The sequence below is a fragment of the Sycon ciliatum genome, chromosome 1 (genome assembly GCF_964019385.1).
Source record: "Sycon ciliatum chromosome 1, ocSycCili1.1, whole genome shotgun sequence".
Classification (NCBI taxonomy): domain Eukaryota; kingdom Metazoa; phylum Porifera; class Calcarea; order Leucosolenida; family Sycettidae; genus Sycon; species Sycon ciliatum.
This window is the reverse complement of record NC_088643.1, coordinates 16695879-16711827: the sequence shown is the minus strand read 5'-3', so window position 1 is coordinate 16711827 and position 15949 is coordinate 16695879. Positions and strand designations below refer to the sequence as shown.

The following is a 15949-nucleotide window of genomic DNA, read 5'->3' as shown; positions in this document are numbered from 1 at the left end:
ACAAAAACATGATGTGCCTAGCATGCCAGCACCTTGGCGATATGACGTTGTGGTGTGCACTCAATCTGTGGATAGAACTGTTTCATCCTTTGTGAACTGTTCCAATCCTACTACTCCCTCATTGCCACGGATGTGGACAGAAGTTGTGTCACGCGTGGTCAGGTCAGCCAGCTGCTCAGAGTGCCGTTCCTACCTGGTCCCTCAGGCCGTAGCTCTATCGCCTTTGTTGGCAGTACCACATGGAACTCTCTCCCTGCTGATATTCGCGCTTGCGACGTACGCCACACGTTTCAAGCATTGCTGTCTGGCTATGACCTCATCTCCCTCGTCAACTAGCTCTCCGATGTTGTGCCTACTATGTCTTCTTCACAGATTCTGCCTGAACAGATGCTCATCAATTATGTTCTTGTCCTCTATCCTAGTCCAAATCCTGCCTTGCCCATGCATGACTCTCATGAAATGCCCGTACTAAATAGTCTATAGAACAAGAATATTGTATATCATACTTCTCTCATCAACTATGATAATACCCATTTCATACCCCCCCCCTTCATAAAATTAATACCTACTGTTTTCTTTCCTTTCATTTCATCTTCTTTTCCGTTCCTTTCTTCTTCATACACATTTTAAACATTTTCATCATATTGTGAGAGCCGTGGGCCAACAGCCCCGGTGAGAAGGCAGTCTTGCCTGTTCATATGGTGAAGTAAAATAAAGAAACAACAACAACTCATCAGTAGATGTGTGCGGATAATGCTCGAAAAGGTGGCAGATACTGCTCGAAAAGCAGTGAAATTGGCAGAACCATACAAACCTTATGGCGGGCAATTCCTCGAATTCTGCTCCATTTCTTTATCCACATACCAAACATGCATGAAACTTACCAGAAAAAGTACCGAATTCTGCCAATTTTTCTGCCGGCATTATCCGCATATGCCTACTCATCAGCGCAGCACAGAGAAAACGAGGCCGAACCTGATAGCAATGAAAAAATATTTTCCAGAGCCCCATTTAAACCAGGCCCGAACGCACCATGCCAGAGTGCTCAAACTGACAAGTCAGTGAGCTCTGCATAACGCAAACAGCAAAGGCACTACCCCACACAAGAGTGTCCAACTGCTACAAGAGCAGGAGCGAAATACTCATTAGACATGTAGTGAGTGCACATTGAAACTCTGAGTAACGACGAAACTGCCCTATTTTACTTCCTTTTGTGTACCTTTTGCGTACTACGCTCTGCCCATTCCGGGCATTTGAGCACTATTGCAGGTTAAGGCGCACTACCTTTGTGTAGTGTAAATTGTACGGTACATGTATTTATGGCCTGCGTCACGTTTTTTAATTGGAAAATCGATGTTACAGAATGAGTTTGATGGATACTGTCGTTGCCTATTGCATAGGTTATGACGTTTATAAACCTCTTTTAAAGGACAAACATCAGCTCAGGGGCGGAACCGGTGATATAATTTTGGTCACAATAACGGAAGTTCTTCTTAGCCATAGTTATACCAAGTCAATATACCATTCATTTTTCTTCGAATCATTCTACCTCCACTGAGGAGCTCACCATGAGGGAAAAGAGCTGTCTGGAGCTAGGATAAGCAACGTCTACCCAAGAACGAATTTCCTCACAAAGGGTGTTGTATATGTAGGCCAAGAGCCAAGTGTGGAGTGGTGGAGTGGTGGAGTGTTGGAGTGGTGGAGTGGTGGAGTGTTGGAGTGTTGGAGTGGTGGAGTGGTGGAGTGGTGGAGTGGTGGAGTGGTGGAGTGGTGGAGTGGTGGAGTGTTCAACGGCCAACTTCGTCGCAGCTTCTATTGAATACTAGTACACAGCTTCCAATCTCTCCTGTATTGAATACACAGTAATGTATATAATAGAGTTGTGAATACCAGTTCTTATGAAGCGAAACTTTGTCTAGAGAGAGAGAGAGAGAGCGAAAGAGAGAGAGAGAGAGAGAGAGAGAGAGAGAGAGAGAGAGAGAGAGAGAGAGAGAGAGAGAGAGAGAGAGAGAGAGAGAGAGAGAGAGAGAGAGAGAGAGAGAGAGAGAGAGAGAGAGAGAGAGAGAGAGAGAGAGAGAGAGAGAGAGAGAGAGAGAGAGAGAGAGAGAGAGTAGGCCTCGGCGGGTAATGCTAGTTATTTCAGCTCAAAATGCTTTTAGCATTGCTAGTTATTCGGTCATATAATGCTCGTTAGAATGCTAAACTGATTGGACTTGTAATGCTAGTTGAAAAGGCAATGTGAACCACTCATTTGGCATAGTGTCATAACGTAAGTCACACTGCACGAAATACTGCTATTGGAAGTACCTAGTACTTTGAAAGTAGATTATAATTATGGTGATGCTATTTCAAAATGATGTGGAACTGAAGTTGCTATCATGAGCTAGCAGTGAATAACAGTAAATCAGAACCCTACGTCGACAGTCTTCAAAGTACTTTGAGGGTGCATACGGAATGCTATTTTGGAAATTTAGTATATTGTGTGGTATGAAAAAGTACAATATAAGTGATCTAACCCTCGATATGCTTGCTCCTTTGGTTTTGGGCAGTCGTGCGCATGCCTCACCGGGCTCATCCTCCACCTCTGCCTCGTTCTCGTCTTCCTTATTATCCTCCTCTGTCTCGTACTCCTCTTCCTCACTCTCTTCCTCCGAAGAATCAGAGACTTCCAACACATTTCCATTTGATGTACTCATGGTGCAAGCAAGCCAGCACTGCATGGCTCTGTGAATAGGAAAGACAAGGTTTCTTTCCGTTTCCCATGATGGCATCAACGTGGTACGTCTATACCTAGCAGCTGCCACTAAGATTCGCAACAAGAGACGCATGTTGCGAAGTCGCAGGCCAACGTTTAAGCAAAACTGCCAAAAGCTGCTGGTACAAAGTACAGTGTGTACGTTACATTGTAGAGCTCCTGTTTTATTCAGTAAGGCCACCCTTTGTTAATTCATTGTTTAACGTCCTTTTTTTCGCGAAAAGGTACGCGGGAGGGCGGAAAAAAACAAAAGCCCATTCCAAAAACTGGAAACCCCAATCAAACATTTTGACCAGTAAAGCATGTGATGAAGTTGGTTGCTCCAACGAGGAGCACACGCTTCTTGCCGAACTTGACACTTGACTGACTCACGACTGCCATCCGGAGCACACCAGGAGCACGTCGCACCTTCCGCTCGGCAAACCTGAAAGAAAGCACCACTCCCTGCTCAATACACAGTGTTTCGGGGAATTCACCCCTCATCAGTTGAGCTTGAGTAGGCTGAGGAAGATTGTGCCTGAAAAGCACCACTTATATACTGCTCTCCAGGCCAAACCATCACCAGGGATACAAACTTACAGAGACGCTTTGTTTCCAGCGCGACAAACACCTCGTGAAGCCCCAGGTAGCAGCGTGAGTCAGAGTCGCTCATGGAGTTGTGCTAAACAGACGTTGAGAGCCAGTATAGCTATTCACAACGCTGTCACCTCCAACAACTAGTCGCACGTCCGCGTGAGGGACACACACGACAACAGCAAGAAAGCATGTGATATATACAATATTTCTGGGTCTAACGGCACTTGCAGGCATAGAACAACACTCTTTGATGGTACATTGGAGCACATGCCTGATGAATCCAACAAAACAGGTACATAGCATGGAGTTAGCATGTCATGAATTCATTACATCTGGATTTTTACTAGGACACACACCGTATACGCGTACGATATTTAAAAGCCAACAAAAAAAAGAAAAAGAACACAAGACAAAGGCATGCCCGGGAGACAAGATTATAAGTTTAAGGTCATGATCGGCACACGTACACTGTGAAACTACACAATCATGTATTTACAACTTCGCATATTTACTACTACTTTCTTGTTTTTTTTCCGGTCGGAGGCAAAAAGGTACGCGGGCGCGGACGTTAAACAACGAAAAAAGAAAGGGTGGCCTAATGCACACTCATGAAGTGAGAAAATGACACTTTTGGGCGCTAATGCTTGTTTTGGCTCCAAATCCGGGTACAATGCTGGAGCATTGCTAGTTCTCAAAACGATGCTCGTAATGCCAGTTACAATGCTAGCATTACCCGCCGAGGCCTAAGAGAGAGAGATAGACAGACAGAGAGAGACAGAGAGAGACAGAGAGAGAGAGAGACAGAGACAGAGAGAGACAGAGAGAGAGACAGAGAGAGAGACAGAGACAGAGAGGGAGAGAGAGAGAGACAGAGAGAGACAGAGAGAGAGACAGAGAGAGAGAGAGACAGAGAGAGAGACAGAGACAGAGACGGAGTGAGAGACAGGGAGAGTTTGTTTTTCGTAACGACGAGGCTTCGCTGTAAAGTATGTCATGTACTAGTACAGTCGTGGCCAAAGAAATCCGACCCGCGAGTCGACAGCAACGCCGCTTTTTCCATTTCAAATAATTATCACCATGGTAGGTCCAAAAACCCGTGCGAGAGCCGCAGGGCCTAGGGGCGCATGACTCCATGAGCCTTGATGCTGCTTTCGGCTCGCGGGTCGGATTGCTTTCGTCACGACTGTACTGTACATGCATATCATGCCGTCAAGATGTAGAGTAATACGCCCCCTAGCCTTCTCTTGGCGTCTGCCACAGTCTCAGCACTATTTCTGCTATGCCACAAAGTGATCTGTCTTCGTGGAATGCTGGGTAGGTTCCTGGCTAAAAATTAATAATCTGACTTGATGCTTCGCGCTATTAACGATGTAGCCAAAGAAGTTCGAACAAGCTAGCCGCTCGGAGATCCCCCTCCCCCCCCCCCCCCCACACACACACACATAAAATTTAATACTGATACTGATGCACCAGATGGAACTGCTATCACAGATGTAACAGCACGCCTTAGCGCATCCTGAAAGTGGGTGTACTAGTAATTATCAGCCATGCAGTAGACAAAATTGCAAGAATGCGTTCTACTGTATTACATTATGAACATGACATTGTGTACATGTATGCGTGCGTGCACGCGCGTGTGTGTGTGTTGTTGGGAATACAATCATGTACAAAATTTTAACTAATGTAGTAATGGACCATGTCCATGGTCAGAATCCTGGAGTAGTACTGAGTGATCCTCAAGTAGGAAACAGAAATGAACCTCTCCAGTCCGACAGAATACGGCAGCTTGCACTGGAAAGAGGTTGAATGAACTCTTGTAGCCTTGCTTAATTAATGGAACCCTTCTCCACTAGGGCCTTCATTTGAGAGAGTGTGCGGAGCATCGACACTGAATCCTGCTGGTTCGGCTGCAGTTTGCGTCTGGGCACTTTTTGAACCAGGCCAAGTGCATCCACGGTGAAGTCGATATACACCGAGCCATCCATCAGCGTTGGAAGCTCGCGTGGAATGTGCCGTACGTATAAGTTGCGGAATTCAATTGCCGGAGGACTGGCGGTCATCCCCGGTGATGGAACAGCTGAGTGAAGGGACATGTCATCCGAAGGTATGAGATCGACGGTGAAGTTGAAATCTTGGGACTGCAGGCGAATGCCTCCACTGGGACCAGGGATTCGTGCTACCTGAGGTCGAGGACGAGCAGCTGCAGAAGATACACCTAAGTATCCTACCAGAGAACCTATTGATGTTGCACTCGGTCTGTTAACCTGATTGAGAAGAGCGCGAGTATTGGGTACAACAGCGGCCAGGTCTGCCACAGCCACCTTGACGGCAGCGATCATCAACTGCTCTGTGTGGAGTCTCTGCGCTTCCAGCTCGGACACGGGTTCCCCCGTGCTATCGCTGTCGCTCTCGGCGCTGTCGCTACTGTCCTCCAGGGTGTCTGAGTTGGAGTCACTTGAACTTCGAATGCGCCTAGTAGCGACGCTGTCGACAACGTGGCCATTTCCAACACTGCCATCGCCAACGTCATTAAATTTTATGCGCAGGTATTCTGCAGGGCGAGCTGCTGGCCGCCCGGAGCAAGGCCCCACTAGGCTCATCGCTACGGCCAGCACAATCATACATCCCACGCTTGCTGTGCGGTGCCTGGGTACCATCATTCCTCACCTTTTTTCTCCCACTGACACACCAGACAATGGCACTGAAGTAGGCAAATCCAAGCCTTTAAACGCAGGACAAAGATGACGTCCGACTTTAGACTCAGCCACCCAGTTTGGTGGAATAAAACGCAGACCGAACGCCGACAAAGTTGTCCTGATCCTGGCTCGCGAAATCCCGACGCATGTCTCGTTTTTATAAGCAGACGAGACAGCAAAAGCTCCAGTGCTCTTTCAGTTGAGCGACCTTGCAATAGCGACATGTACTTGCCCGTCAGCGGCGAGCAAAGATGGGGTTTGCTTGGGCCGGGAGATGGTTCTGACACGCACGCTAACTATCACTTCTGCCTTGTTCACACGAATAGTTCGTGTTGAGTAGGGATCTATTCCTGGGGACGAAACTGTTACGTTCGCCGGCGCGAGTGTGAACAGTCGCAGTTCTGTAGCCTTCCGCAAATCAAGTGTGTCACATTACAATGCTTGTTCACTGGTTAAGATATGCCAACAGTACCGGGGTAATGCGCCCTATTGGTCAATGAATACACTAACCCGGTATGTGTTCAAGTAGGGACTATGTGCTCCACCGCTCGATGAATACCCGCCGTGGTACATCATTTGCCTTGAAAGGCAGAGCTTTCCATCTAGCGCTGCAGGGAGAGAGAGAGAGAGAGGTGTGTGTGGTGGGGGAAGGGGGGGGGGGCAGCTGTGTTGCAATTCGGGGTTTCACGCGCGTTGCGTTTCACACCCATTCACCATGATCGTGAAACTCGCTTCCTTGTTCACTGTTTCTGTCAGTGGTAGGTAAAGTGAGCAAAACAAACCCCCTTTGCCACCGGTGAACGTGACACATGGAAAACAAAGTCACGTGTAGGCATCGGCGGCTAATGCTCCTTTATTTTACTAATAATGCTTTCGGCGCTGTTCGTTATTTCAGCAAATGCTCGTAACCGAAGTGAGAATTGTGGGTAAAAGGGATCGTAAAGAACGTCATAAATTCAAATTCAGCTGCAGCACATGACAGTCAGACAAATATAAAAGTACTTGCATACATTCATTTCGGCGTTACAATATCTCTTGAATGACTGTAAAAGTGTGAATGCACATGTGTTGGGGTAAACAAAATCAAGACTACGAGTACTGACATTGTGTTCTGCCTCTCGCTGTGCAGTATGGACCTCAGTTGTAAAGCTGGTATGACATTGCCGACTCCAGAAGAAGAATACTCATTCAGGCGCTGCAGATGAGGGTGGGATGGTGAGCATGATCTTCACAGCCTTCTGCCAATTGAGGTCATCTCGATCTTTCCACCGTGCTAGTTGATCAATACTATTGTAAACATCAGCTGCAGCAAACTTGTAAGCGGCTTTGTGAGGCTTCTACCGTCTATATAATTATGTTCAGAATCCCTCTGCTGCGTCCATCAGACTGATCAAGTCGATTGATGGATCTTAGCTTTCACCTTCTGCTGCTTACTGCGGCAATGTCGCTCCGAAGCATTTCAAAAGGCGTTTTGCCTTTTTGGCAAAAAACTGATAAACTTCACAAAACTTCACAAAACAACTCTCCAGTAGAGATAGTCAGAAACACTTGAGGGAACCCTCTCTCCGTATTTCTGCCCCCCCCCTCTCTCCCCCTCTCTCTCATTCCCTCCGCCGTCCACATGTATCAAAGGAGCCGAAACCACCTGTTTGTGGTGCGACGTTAAATAAACTTCTACAACAACAACAACTCCGTAACTCTAGCGGCAGGGCTGATACGCACAACCTTCGTAGATTGTCCTTGACTCACGCTTGTCCTGGTTTGCGTTGGCTTTCAGGTCCGCTCAAATGATCTTGAGCGCAATATTCAAGCTCCTTTCGATTTTTGCAAATGTTCTGGTTCAGTTTCATCCGACTGTTCTGACTCTGACACATTTTCAACCATTTCATATGAATTGTCGCCATCAGAACTACCTCCGCAATCATCCATATTAAGTACTAGTCCGGAACCGTAAGCTTCACCGCACATACATGTACATGTATGGTTATTTTGAGAAAAAGTGATATTACTTATTAGTCACCTTAGTCGATCTTCCTTCCACTTTAGTTCTAGTGTCCATGATTTAGCGGGAGCGGCGAAGTAGAGTGTAGGAGTGCTGGATATACAATGTAGCTAGCTAGCTGGGATTAGATGGGGACCATGATTCAGATGACGATGGAGACACCACGCCTCAGATGGCTGCGGACTGCGCGTGTGACCACTTTTCGCTTGTGTGCTACACGTAGTTCAGTAGTTGGCATCAAACGCACCCATAAATTTTAGGCATTGGCAGATTCTGTTCGAAAAGCAGTGAAATTGGCAGAACCATACAAACCTTATGGCGGGCAATTCCTCGAATTCTGCTCCATTTCTTTATCCACATACCAAACATGCATGAAACGTACCAGAAAAAGTACCGAATTCTGCCAATTTTTCTGCCGGCATTATCCGCATATGCCTACCCATAATGCCAGTTTGCTGCGATAATGCCACTTTTTAAAGTAAAATGCTCGGCAGTGCTAGTTTACTAAAACAAGCTTATAATGCTACTTATAATGCTAGCATTAGCCGCCGATGCCTAGTCACGTGTCGCTCCCATGGTGATGAATCCGGGGGGGGGGGGGGGGTTCTTCTGGAGTAAGGACTGGCGGATAATGCTCCGCAGAAGAAGCTTTTCAGTCTGCTCACTGCTCGAAGACATGGGGTTCTGCTGATTTTTCTGCTCAAAAAGTGATCATCCGGTTGCATATCATAAAAAATTTATGATAGGCAACTTTATTAAATAAATTTTAATAAAATAGATCGAGGAACCGCCATCTTCAATGCGTGGTACATCGCGTGAGCGCTGAAACAGACATTGCATTTGTCTTTGACTTCTTATTCTGTACTGAAGTACAGCACAAAGTCAAGCGCCAGCGCCTGCCACTTGTACTGTGGCTTGCGGACTGGATGATGTAAAGCTGGGTCTAGACGTCTCGGCTATACATTACGGAGGATTAGCAAGACGAAATTCGCGTTCGCGTTCGCAAACATTTTTCAGTTCGCGAACTGGATTGCGAACTTTCGCATTTTTCGTTCGGAAAAGTAGTCGGAACACGAATCGTGGATTCGTGTCAGGGCAGTCATAAATTTACCACGCTGTACTGCCTGCGTCGTGTCAACATCATGCATGTGCGAATTCTGTTTGCTAATCCTTCTCATAACGCGAATTCCGTCACTGAGTTCGACTTTCTTTGGAGAGCGAACGCGAACGCGAATTTCGTCTTGCTAATCCTCCGTATTATACATTTACGACTCCCCGCGCCAAGCACAAGCAATACAAGTGCTTGAACGGCAGTGCTAAAAAAGCACCCAGGATTGCTGAGAGCAAGGGACAACCTTGAAGTTAGGAGTCTTAGGACTCGGGGATATTCTGCTTTTTCAAGCGTCGGTCCTGCTCTCTTGTCTGTGATGCCGTTTCTGCCGAATTTTCTGCCGGCATTATCCACCAGTCCCTATTCCGGAGAGATGACCGAGTAACGAAGTTAAAAGCACGGGGGTCACCAGGTCACTAGCTGCTGTACCGAATATCCTGGTCATGTGGCCACAACTCTGCAAGGGAGATTGGTCGAAGTACAATGGTATCGGTATGTAGACGTTCGCTTTTTATTTACGGTACTATTTCGAAAGTATTTGTGAATGGCCAATGGCCCTCAGCGTTTGTTCAGCACCTCCACGAGCGACACTGACTCACGCTGCTATCTGGTGTTCACGAGGTGTTTGTCGAGCTGGAAACAGAGCGTCTCTGTAAGTTTGTATCCCTGGTGATGTTTGTGCCTGGAGAGAACTATAATTATAAGTGGTGCTCTTCGGGCACAATCTTCCTCAGCCTACTCAAGCTCAACTGATGAGGGATGAATTCCCCGAAACACTGTGTATTGAGCAGGCAGTGGTGCTTTCTTGCGGGTTTGCCGAGTGGAAGGTTCGATGGACTTCTCGTGTGCTCTGGTTGGCAGTCGTGAGTCAGTCAAGTGAGAATTCAAGTCGACAGGAATAACGCAAGCTCCCACGTAGGGAGCAACATACAAATTGACAATTCCGAAAGTATTTCGACGATACAATGTCATCACAGCCGGGAAAGCTTTGCACGCACAGTATGCAGGTAGGAGCAGGAGTAGATACAATGTCAAGGCTAGCCCTTTCCTAAAGATGCCATAATTTTTCGCAACTTATGTTTTTCGCAACCGTGCCAAAACAAGTGGAAGTTGCTGAAATTGCATCCATATTTTCAGAAAAAAGCTCAAAAGTTGCCAACATAGCAACTACGTTACTTGAAAGGAGAGAGTTCTTGTGCCTGCAATGATGCCAAAACATTGAAAACAACTAAAGAAATAAAAATTAAAAAGGAGCGGAAACAGCAGAAGTGCAGAGACACAGGACAGTAAAACTCTTTACCCCTTCTTGCTGTGAACTGCAGCTTAGACAGTGCATGCAATTAGCCTGCTGCACGCATCCTCCATCATTAAAGGGGAAGATAGGCATAAATCAAAATTTCACCAGTTGTAGTCTTCCGGGTGCTGAGTCGAATGGTCGTACGATCGTGGTCCGAGGAAACTGAGACGCTCCCTTCCTACTTTAATCCCAATCGAACTTGCGCACTTCCACCGAAACTGGGTGACTGCGCCATACGAGATGGGGATTTGTATGCAAAATGTCACTAAAAGCGCCACTTCGTTCTTATAAAAGCACGGATGACCGCGATTGGCCCATCTGTTGTAGTCTTTTGGACGCTGAGTCGACTGGTTTTGGTCCGAAAAGGCTGGTGGTCACTCGAGTTGAACCTTGGTGTGAAAGTTGTCGCCTGCTGGCGTGGACCAGGTGATTTGGGCACCCAGGAGCACGTGACATTTTAGTGACATTTGCATACAAATCCCCATCTACATGTATATTTGTAGTAGGGCGCAGTCACCCAGTTTCGGTGGAAGTGCGCGAGTTCGATTGGGATTCAAGTTGGAAGGGAGCGTCTCAGCTTTCTCGGACCAAGACCATTCGACTCAGCACCCCGAAGACTACAACTGGTGAAATTTTGATTTTTGCTTTAACTTCCCCTTTAAAGGGGAAGTTAAGTCTAAAATCAATTTTTCACCAGTTGTAGTCTTCGGAATGCTGAGTCGAATGGTCTTGGTCCGAGGAAGCTGAGACGCTCCATTCCTCCTTTATTCCCAATCGAACTTACGCACTTCCACCTGGGTGACTGCGCCCTACTAGATGGGGATTTGTATGCAAAATGTCACTAAAAGCGCCATTTTGTTCTTATAAAAGCACGGATGACCGCGATTGGCCCATATGTTGTAGTCTTTTGGACGCTGAGTCCACTGGTTTTGGTCCGAGAATGCTGCGATGCAGCGTTCCTCCTTTATTCCTTTACTCCTTTATTCCCAATCGAACATGATTGAACAAGCGGTCACACGCTCCTGCGTGCCAAAGTCACCTGGTCACCGTTGATCCACTGTTTCTCTGAAATGAGTGTAACAAGATAATAAGCAGTCAGAAAGTGCGATAACAGGGCACGAAACTGATACTGTTGATGGTGTGGTCACTAATGAGTGTGGGTATTTATCAAAGGTCAACATAATACACTCATATACTCATGCCCATGCACCAGACAGTAAACAGTAAACAGCCAGCCAGGGAGACACATCACTGCGGCGTAACGCGATCAAGTTTTTCTCAGTTGAAAGACATTGCAGACTCCAGGTTTACTGTCAATACTGAATAATATTATGCTAGAAATGAAGTTAAAAATCAAAGCAGATCAAAAATGAATTTCCAGCCATATGTCCTCTGTGAATGTCCTCTAAGGGCAGTGCATGTACTAATGTATACATGCACATAATATTCTTATAAGAAAGGCGAGCCACTAGTGCCATGACCAGCACAGAATCAAGTGAAACTCTTATCTACACTCAGTGACTGTTGCATTAGCACCAGTACTACTAATAATAATAATAATAAACAGCCGAGGAAATCAACTCGCGTAGGACAGCGTCATCATCAGCATCATTGACAAGAACAACAACAACAACAACAACAACAACAACAACAACAACAACAACAACAACAACAACAACAACAACAACAACAACAACAACAACAACAACAACAACAACAACAACAACAACAGGAACAATAGTACGTTACCCAGCATTATCTTGGGATGATTGCATCCTAGCAGGCGTTAACATGCACAAAGTTCAAGCGATAAAAATCAATCAGTTGCAAGGGGTGGATCTAGATATATGAGAGAGTACACGGAAATACATAGGCCGCCAGATATGCATATGCACATATATACACACACACACACACACACACACACACACACACACACACACACACACACACACACACACACAGATGGCATCGCAGCGAATAGAACATTCGCCCGGTACACAAATGGGCTGCCAATGACAACATGCACCTCCATGTTGTCTCGCGTTGTTACAGCACCCCCAAATGTCCACATTGGCACGTGTGTGTTGTCACTGTCACTCTCAAGGCAGCACGGATGCAGCAAGAATGGAAGGACTACTAGAGCAATCATACTTACATCAACACAGCCGACGCGGCTAAGAAAAGCGCGTTGACACACCGCAGTCCTCCATCACAGGAAGCAAATCTTGATCAACCTTGATGTGCGGGAATTCAGCGCTGAACTTGCCGAGCTTCGCCGATGTCAACACAACGTCCACAATCAACTCGCTACCATCATCTGAACACACCGTCGATGACACGCCAGCATTCTTGTGCAGCCAGCTGAGGAAAAGCAAGACATGGCAACGAGCGACGTTAGGAGAATTCCTAAAAGAGTGCTCTGTCAAAGTCTTGCACTCCTGCGGGGGGGGGGGGGGGGGGGGGCTGGCAGTCTTGCAAACAGAACGATGAGTGGCTGCGGCCAACACGGCTTCGCGGGGAAAACCCGGTGGTGATCTGACATACATCCAATCACTCTTTCAAAATGAAACCAGTGTACATAGGTATCAGCCTCAAGCAGTTAGTGCCCCCCCCCCCCCCCCTCGCCAGCACTATTTTCCCAAAGCCCATCACAGACAGGGCACTATTCAAGAGATGCACTTCTTTTTTTAAATGCAGCACCCCCCCCCCCCCCCACACACACACACACGCGCACAGTGGACACATTGACAGCTCACCTCAACTCCTTGCCAGTACTGGGTATGGTGAGCTGCAGACAGTGGCGCTTGGAGCTCTCCAGCATCTTCTCCTCGATGATCTTCTTGAGTTCCTCCATGCCCTGGCCGGTCTTGGCCGACACTTCCACGCTGCTCTTCACCTCAGGTAAGTCATGGGTAAACTGTCCCGGCAGCAGACTCTGCTGCCACTCGGACCTGAGCAGGAAGAACAGTGCCGGGGATGGCAAGGCAGAGCCCAGGACCGTTGTGCATAGTGATTGACGCAGCATTGTCTCTCTCTGCACTCTCTCTCTCTCTCTCTCTCTCTCTCTCTCTCTCTCTCTCTCTCTCTCTCTCTCTCTCTCTCTCTCTCTCTCTTTCTCTTTTTTTCTCTCTCTCTCTCATCTGTATCATAATAAGCGCATGCTCAATGCAAATAAACTGTTCATTGCTGTGGCCACATCTAGAATCACAACACAAAGCTTGTTGTATTCATCGCAGTTAGAGCATTCTGACTTTGATGCTTTAAGCCAGTTTAAAGATATGCTTTTTGTTCATTAGACTTCATTACGATCGGCTCTGACTGAAGTCTGACTTCCGCTGATGAGATCTAAGAAGATTGAAACAGCCACCCGTCCAGAGATTGAGCAGTAAGCCCATTGCACATTGCCAAATATGGATTGCATGAGCAATGCATGCGAGTACGCTGGGATCAGCAATGCACTGTTCAACACCCCACAAAATCATGCCCAGGTGGCTGTGTAAAGCATTGCGGGCGCAAATTACGTCATTGTGCAAAGGGATGCACAACAAACACGCTATGGTCAGAGAAACCCGGCATGTACGCATTACTTACAAATCACCCGCCAAGTCGATCTTGTTGTTCACTTCCACCATGTCCTCGACGCGATCATCGCTGAAGCCAATGTCCAGTAGCGTACGCATCACGTTGACTCGCTGGCCCTCCGTGTTAGGATGTGTGGCGTCACGAATGTGCAGAACCACATCCTGCGCATGAACACACACACGCACACGCAAAAAAAGACACACACACACCAATTCCAGTATTAAAACTCTTTTGACTTAGATCAGAAGAACTGCCATTATTGCGAACAAATACCGTCGATTCCTTGGGGATTTTGACAAATTCACCCCCACAGGGTACTCACCGCTTCCAAGGAATCAGCCAGAGTGGACTCAAACGTAGCCATGAGCGTAGGCGGCAGCTCACTAATGAAGCCGATAGTGTCACTGACAACAACCTGACCCAGAACGAAAGAAGACACACAAGAGGAAAATGAAGACGGAGATAGGGTTGGAGAGAGAGAGAAAGAAAAAGAGGGAGAAAAAGAGGGAGAAAAAGAGAGAGAAATAGAAAAAGAGAGAGATTTCTCCATTAGAGATGCTACATATGTTGCAATGGAATGTCTACAGGCCCAGAGAACACTCCAGAGAGCCGAGTATCGTACATTGTAATTACACCTGCTCCGAGCTCCAACACAGTGTGCCCATGAAAACTGGCAATTGAGTGCAGTAGTCTACTTATAAATGTGCTCAGTCAATACAGGCCCATGATGAGGATGTCACCACACTGCCCCTATTAGTATTGCACAACCCAGAGGTTCCAACGATGGGTCTGCACTGCGCCGTATGTGACGCTAGCAAACATGCGAAGCCGAATTTCGTTGAACAGCAGCACGCGTGGCATCTAGTACTCAGCTGCGAGCCACGCAGAGGCAGAGAACACGGCTGCGGTGCGATGTTCGATGACAGCCCGTGACAATACTGCAGTGTTCATGGCAATATACAACAAACAGGGCGTGCTCACAGGACCCGATCAGCACACATCAGCAGAGAAACCTTACCTCGAGTCCGGATGGCAAACGCAGCCTGTGCACAGTCGAGTCCAGCGTGGCAAACACCCTGCTCTCTCCTTCCACATTGCTGCCACACAGCGCCTTCACCAGACTTGTCTTGCCCGCATTCGTGTAGCCGACAAGGGCGACCAGCGGTACCTCCTTCCGACGACGACTTTCCCGCGCGATCTCGCGATGCACCTGCAGACAACCAGCCAAGGGAAGTCAGCGTAATTATCGTTATCGGATACACGGACAGAATGAGGAGCATCCGCGACACAGAAGCCAAATCAGGTGGTGAATCGCAATTTTGTGCCTGGTAAATGCTGAAGTTCAAGTCAGTTAAGCAGGATTGTACAGCACATGACTAGATCAGTGAGGGTTTGTGCATCGCTGTAAACCACCTAATACTCTACAGCCCACATGGTACTCAGTCTCCTGATGATCGTGTAGAGCAGGAGACTTGGAGTAGAGCAGAATTCCACTGGACATTGTGTATGCTCACATGGCAATCAACGGCTCACATGGATTTGTCTTTAAAACACGCTGTGCAAGAAGCAGAGGCATTTTACCGTCAAACAATCCTTTAGTTAGTCCATACGTACACACACACACACACACACACACACACACACACACACACACCATGTACACACCATGTACGCACGCACACACACACACACACACACAGACGCACCCCCCCCCCCCCCCCACCACACACACACCTTGGACCTGTCTAGCTTCTTGTTGACTTGCTTGATCATGTTGTCCATGTGGTCCTTGCGCTTCTGACTCCTCAGGTCATGATCGCCATCAGAATTGCTGTAGTAGCCCGGCGTTAGCTCAGAGTGGTGCAGTTTGTTCTTGTCCTCCGTTTGCTTCATCAGGCGTTGCTCGTTCTCGAGCTCTGCTAGACGG

The 15949-nt window shown here is 47.3% G+C and overlaps 2 protein-coding genes across 3 annotated transcripts in view; both read right to left on the bottom strand.

Moving 5' to 3' along the window:
* Positions 1 to 4781: 4781 nt before the first annotated feature.
* Positions 4782 to 6394, bottom strand: LOC135815252 (uncharacterized). The gene is made up of 2 exons (XM_065328529.1): positions 5144 to 6394; positions 4782 to 5090 (listed from the first exon to the last, which is right to left on the bottom strand). Exon 1 carries the CDS (start codon positions 5989 to 5991, stop codon positions 5158 to 5160), a length of 834 nt encoding a protein of 277 aa, XP_065184601.1. The 5' UTR covers positions 5992 to 6394; the 3' UTR covers positions 4782 to 5090; positions 5144 to 5157.
* A 5294-nt stretch (positions 6395 to 11688) lies between these two features.
* The window catches only part of LOC135815238 (putative GTP-binding protein 6), a 6075-nt gene continuing 1814 nt past the window's right edge, over positions 11689 to 15949 (bottom strand). The window contains exons 2-8 of one of the 2 annotated variants that reach the window (XM_065328518.1): positions 15757 to 15949; positions 15041 to 15232; positions 14345 to 14437; positions 14032 to 14183; positions 13197 to 13391; positions 12596 to 12801; positions 11689 to 11981 (exon numbers count right to left, since the gene is read on the bottom strand). The exon at positions 15757 to 15949 is cut by the window's right edge and continues 2 nt beyond it. In XM_065328518.1, coding sequence (XP_065184590.1) covers positions 12615 to 12801; positions 13197 to 13391; positions 14032 to 14183; positions 14345 to 14437; positions 15041 to 15232; positions 15757 to 15949 — 1012 coding nt within the window. In that variant the 3' untranslated portion in view covers positions 11689 to 11981; positions 12596 to 12614. Of the gene's footprint in view, positions 12802 to 13196; positions 13392 to 14031; positions 14184 to 14344; positions 14438 to 15040; positions 15233 to 15756 lie in introns of both variants that reach the window. The other variant, XM_065328510.1, reaches the window with a different exon arrangement.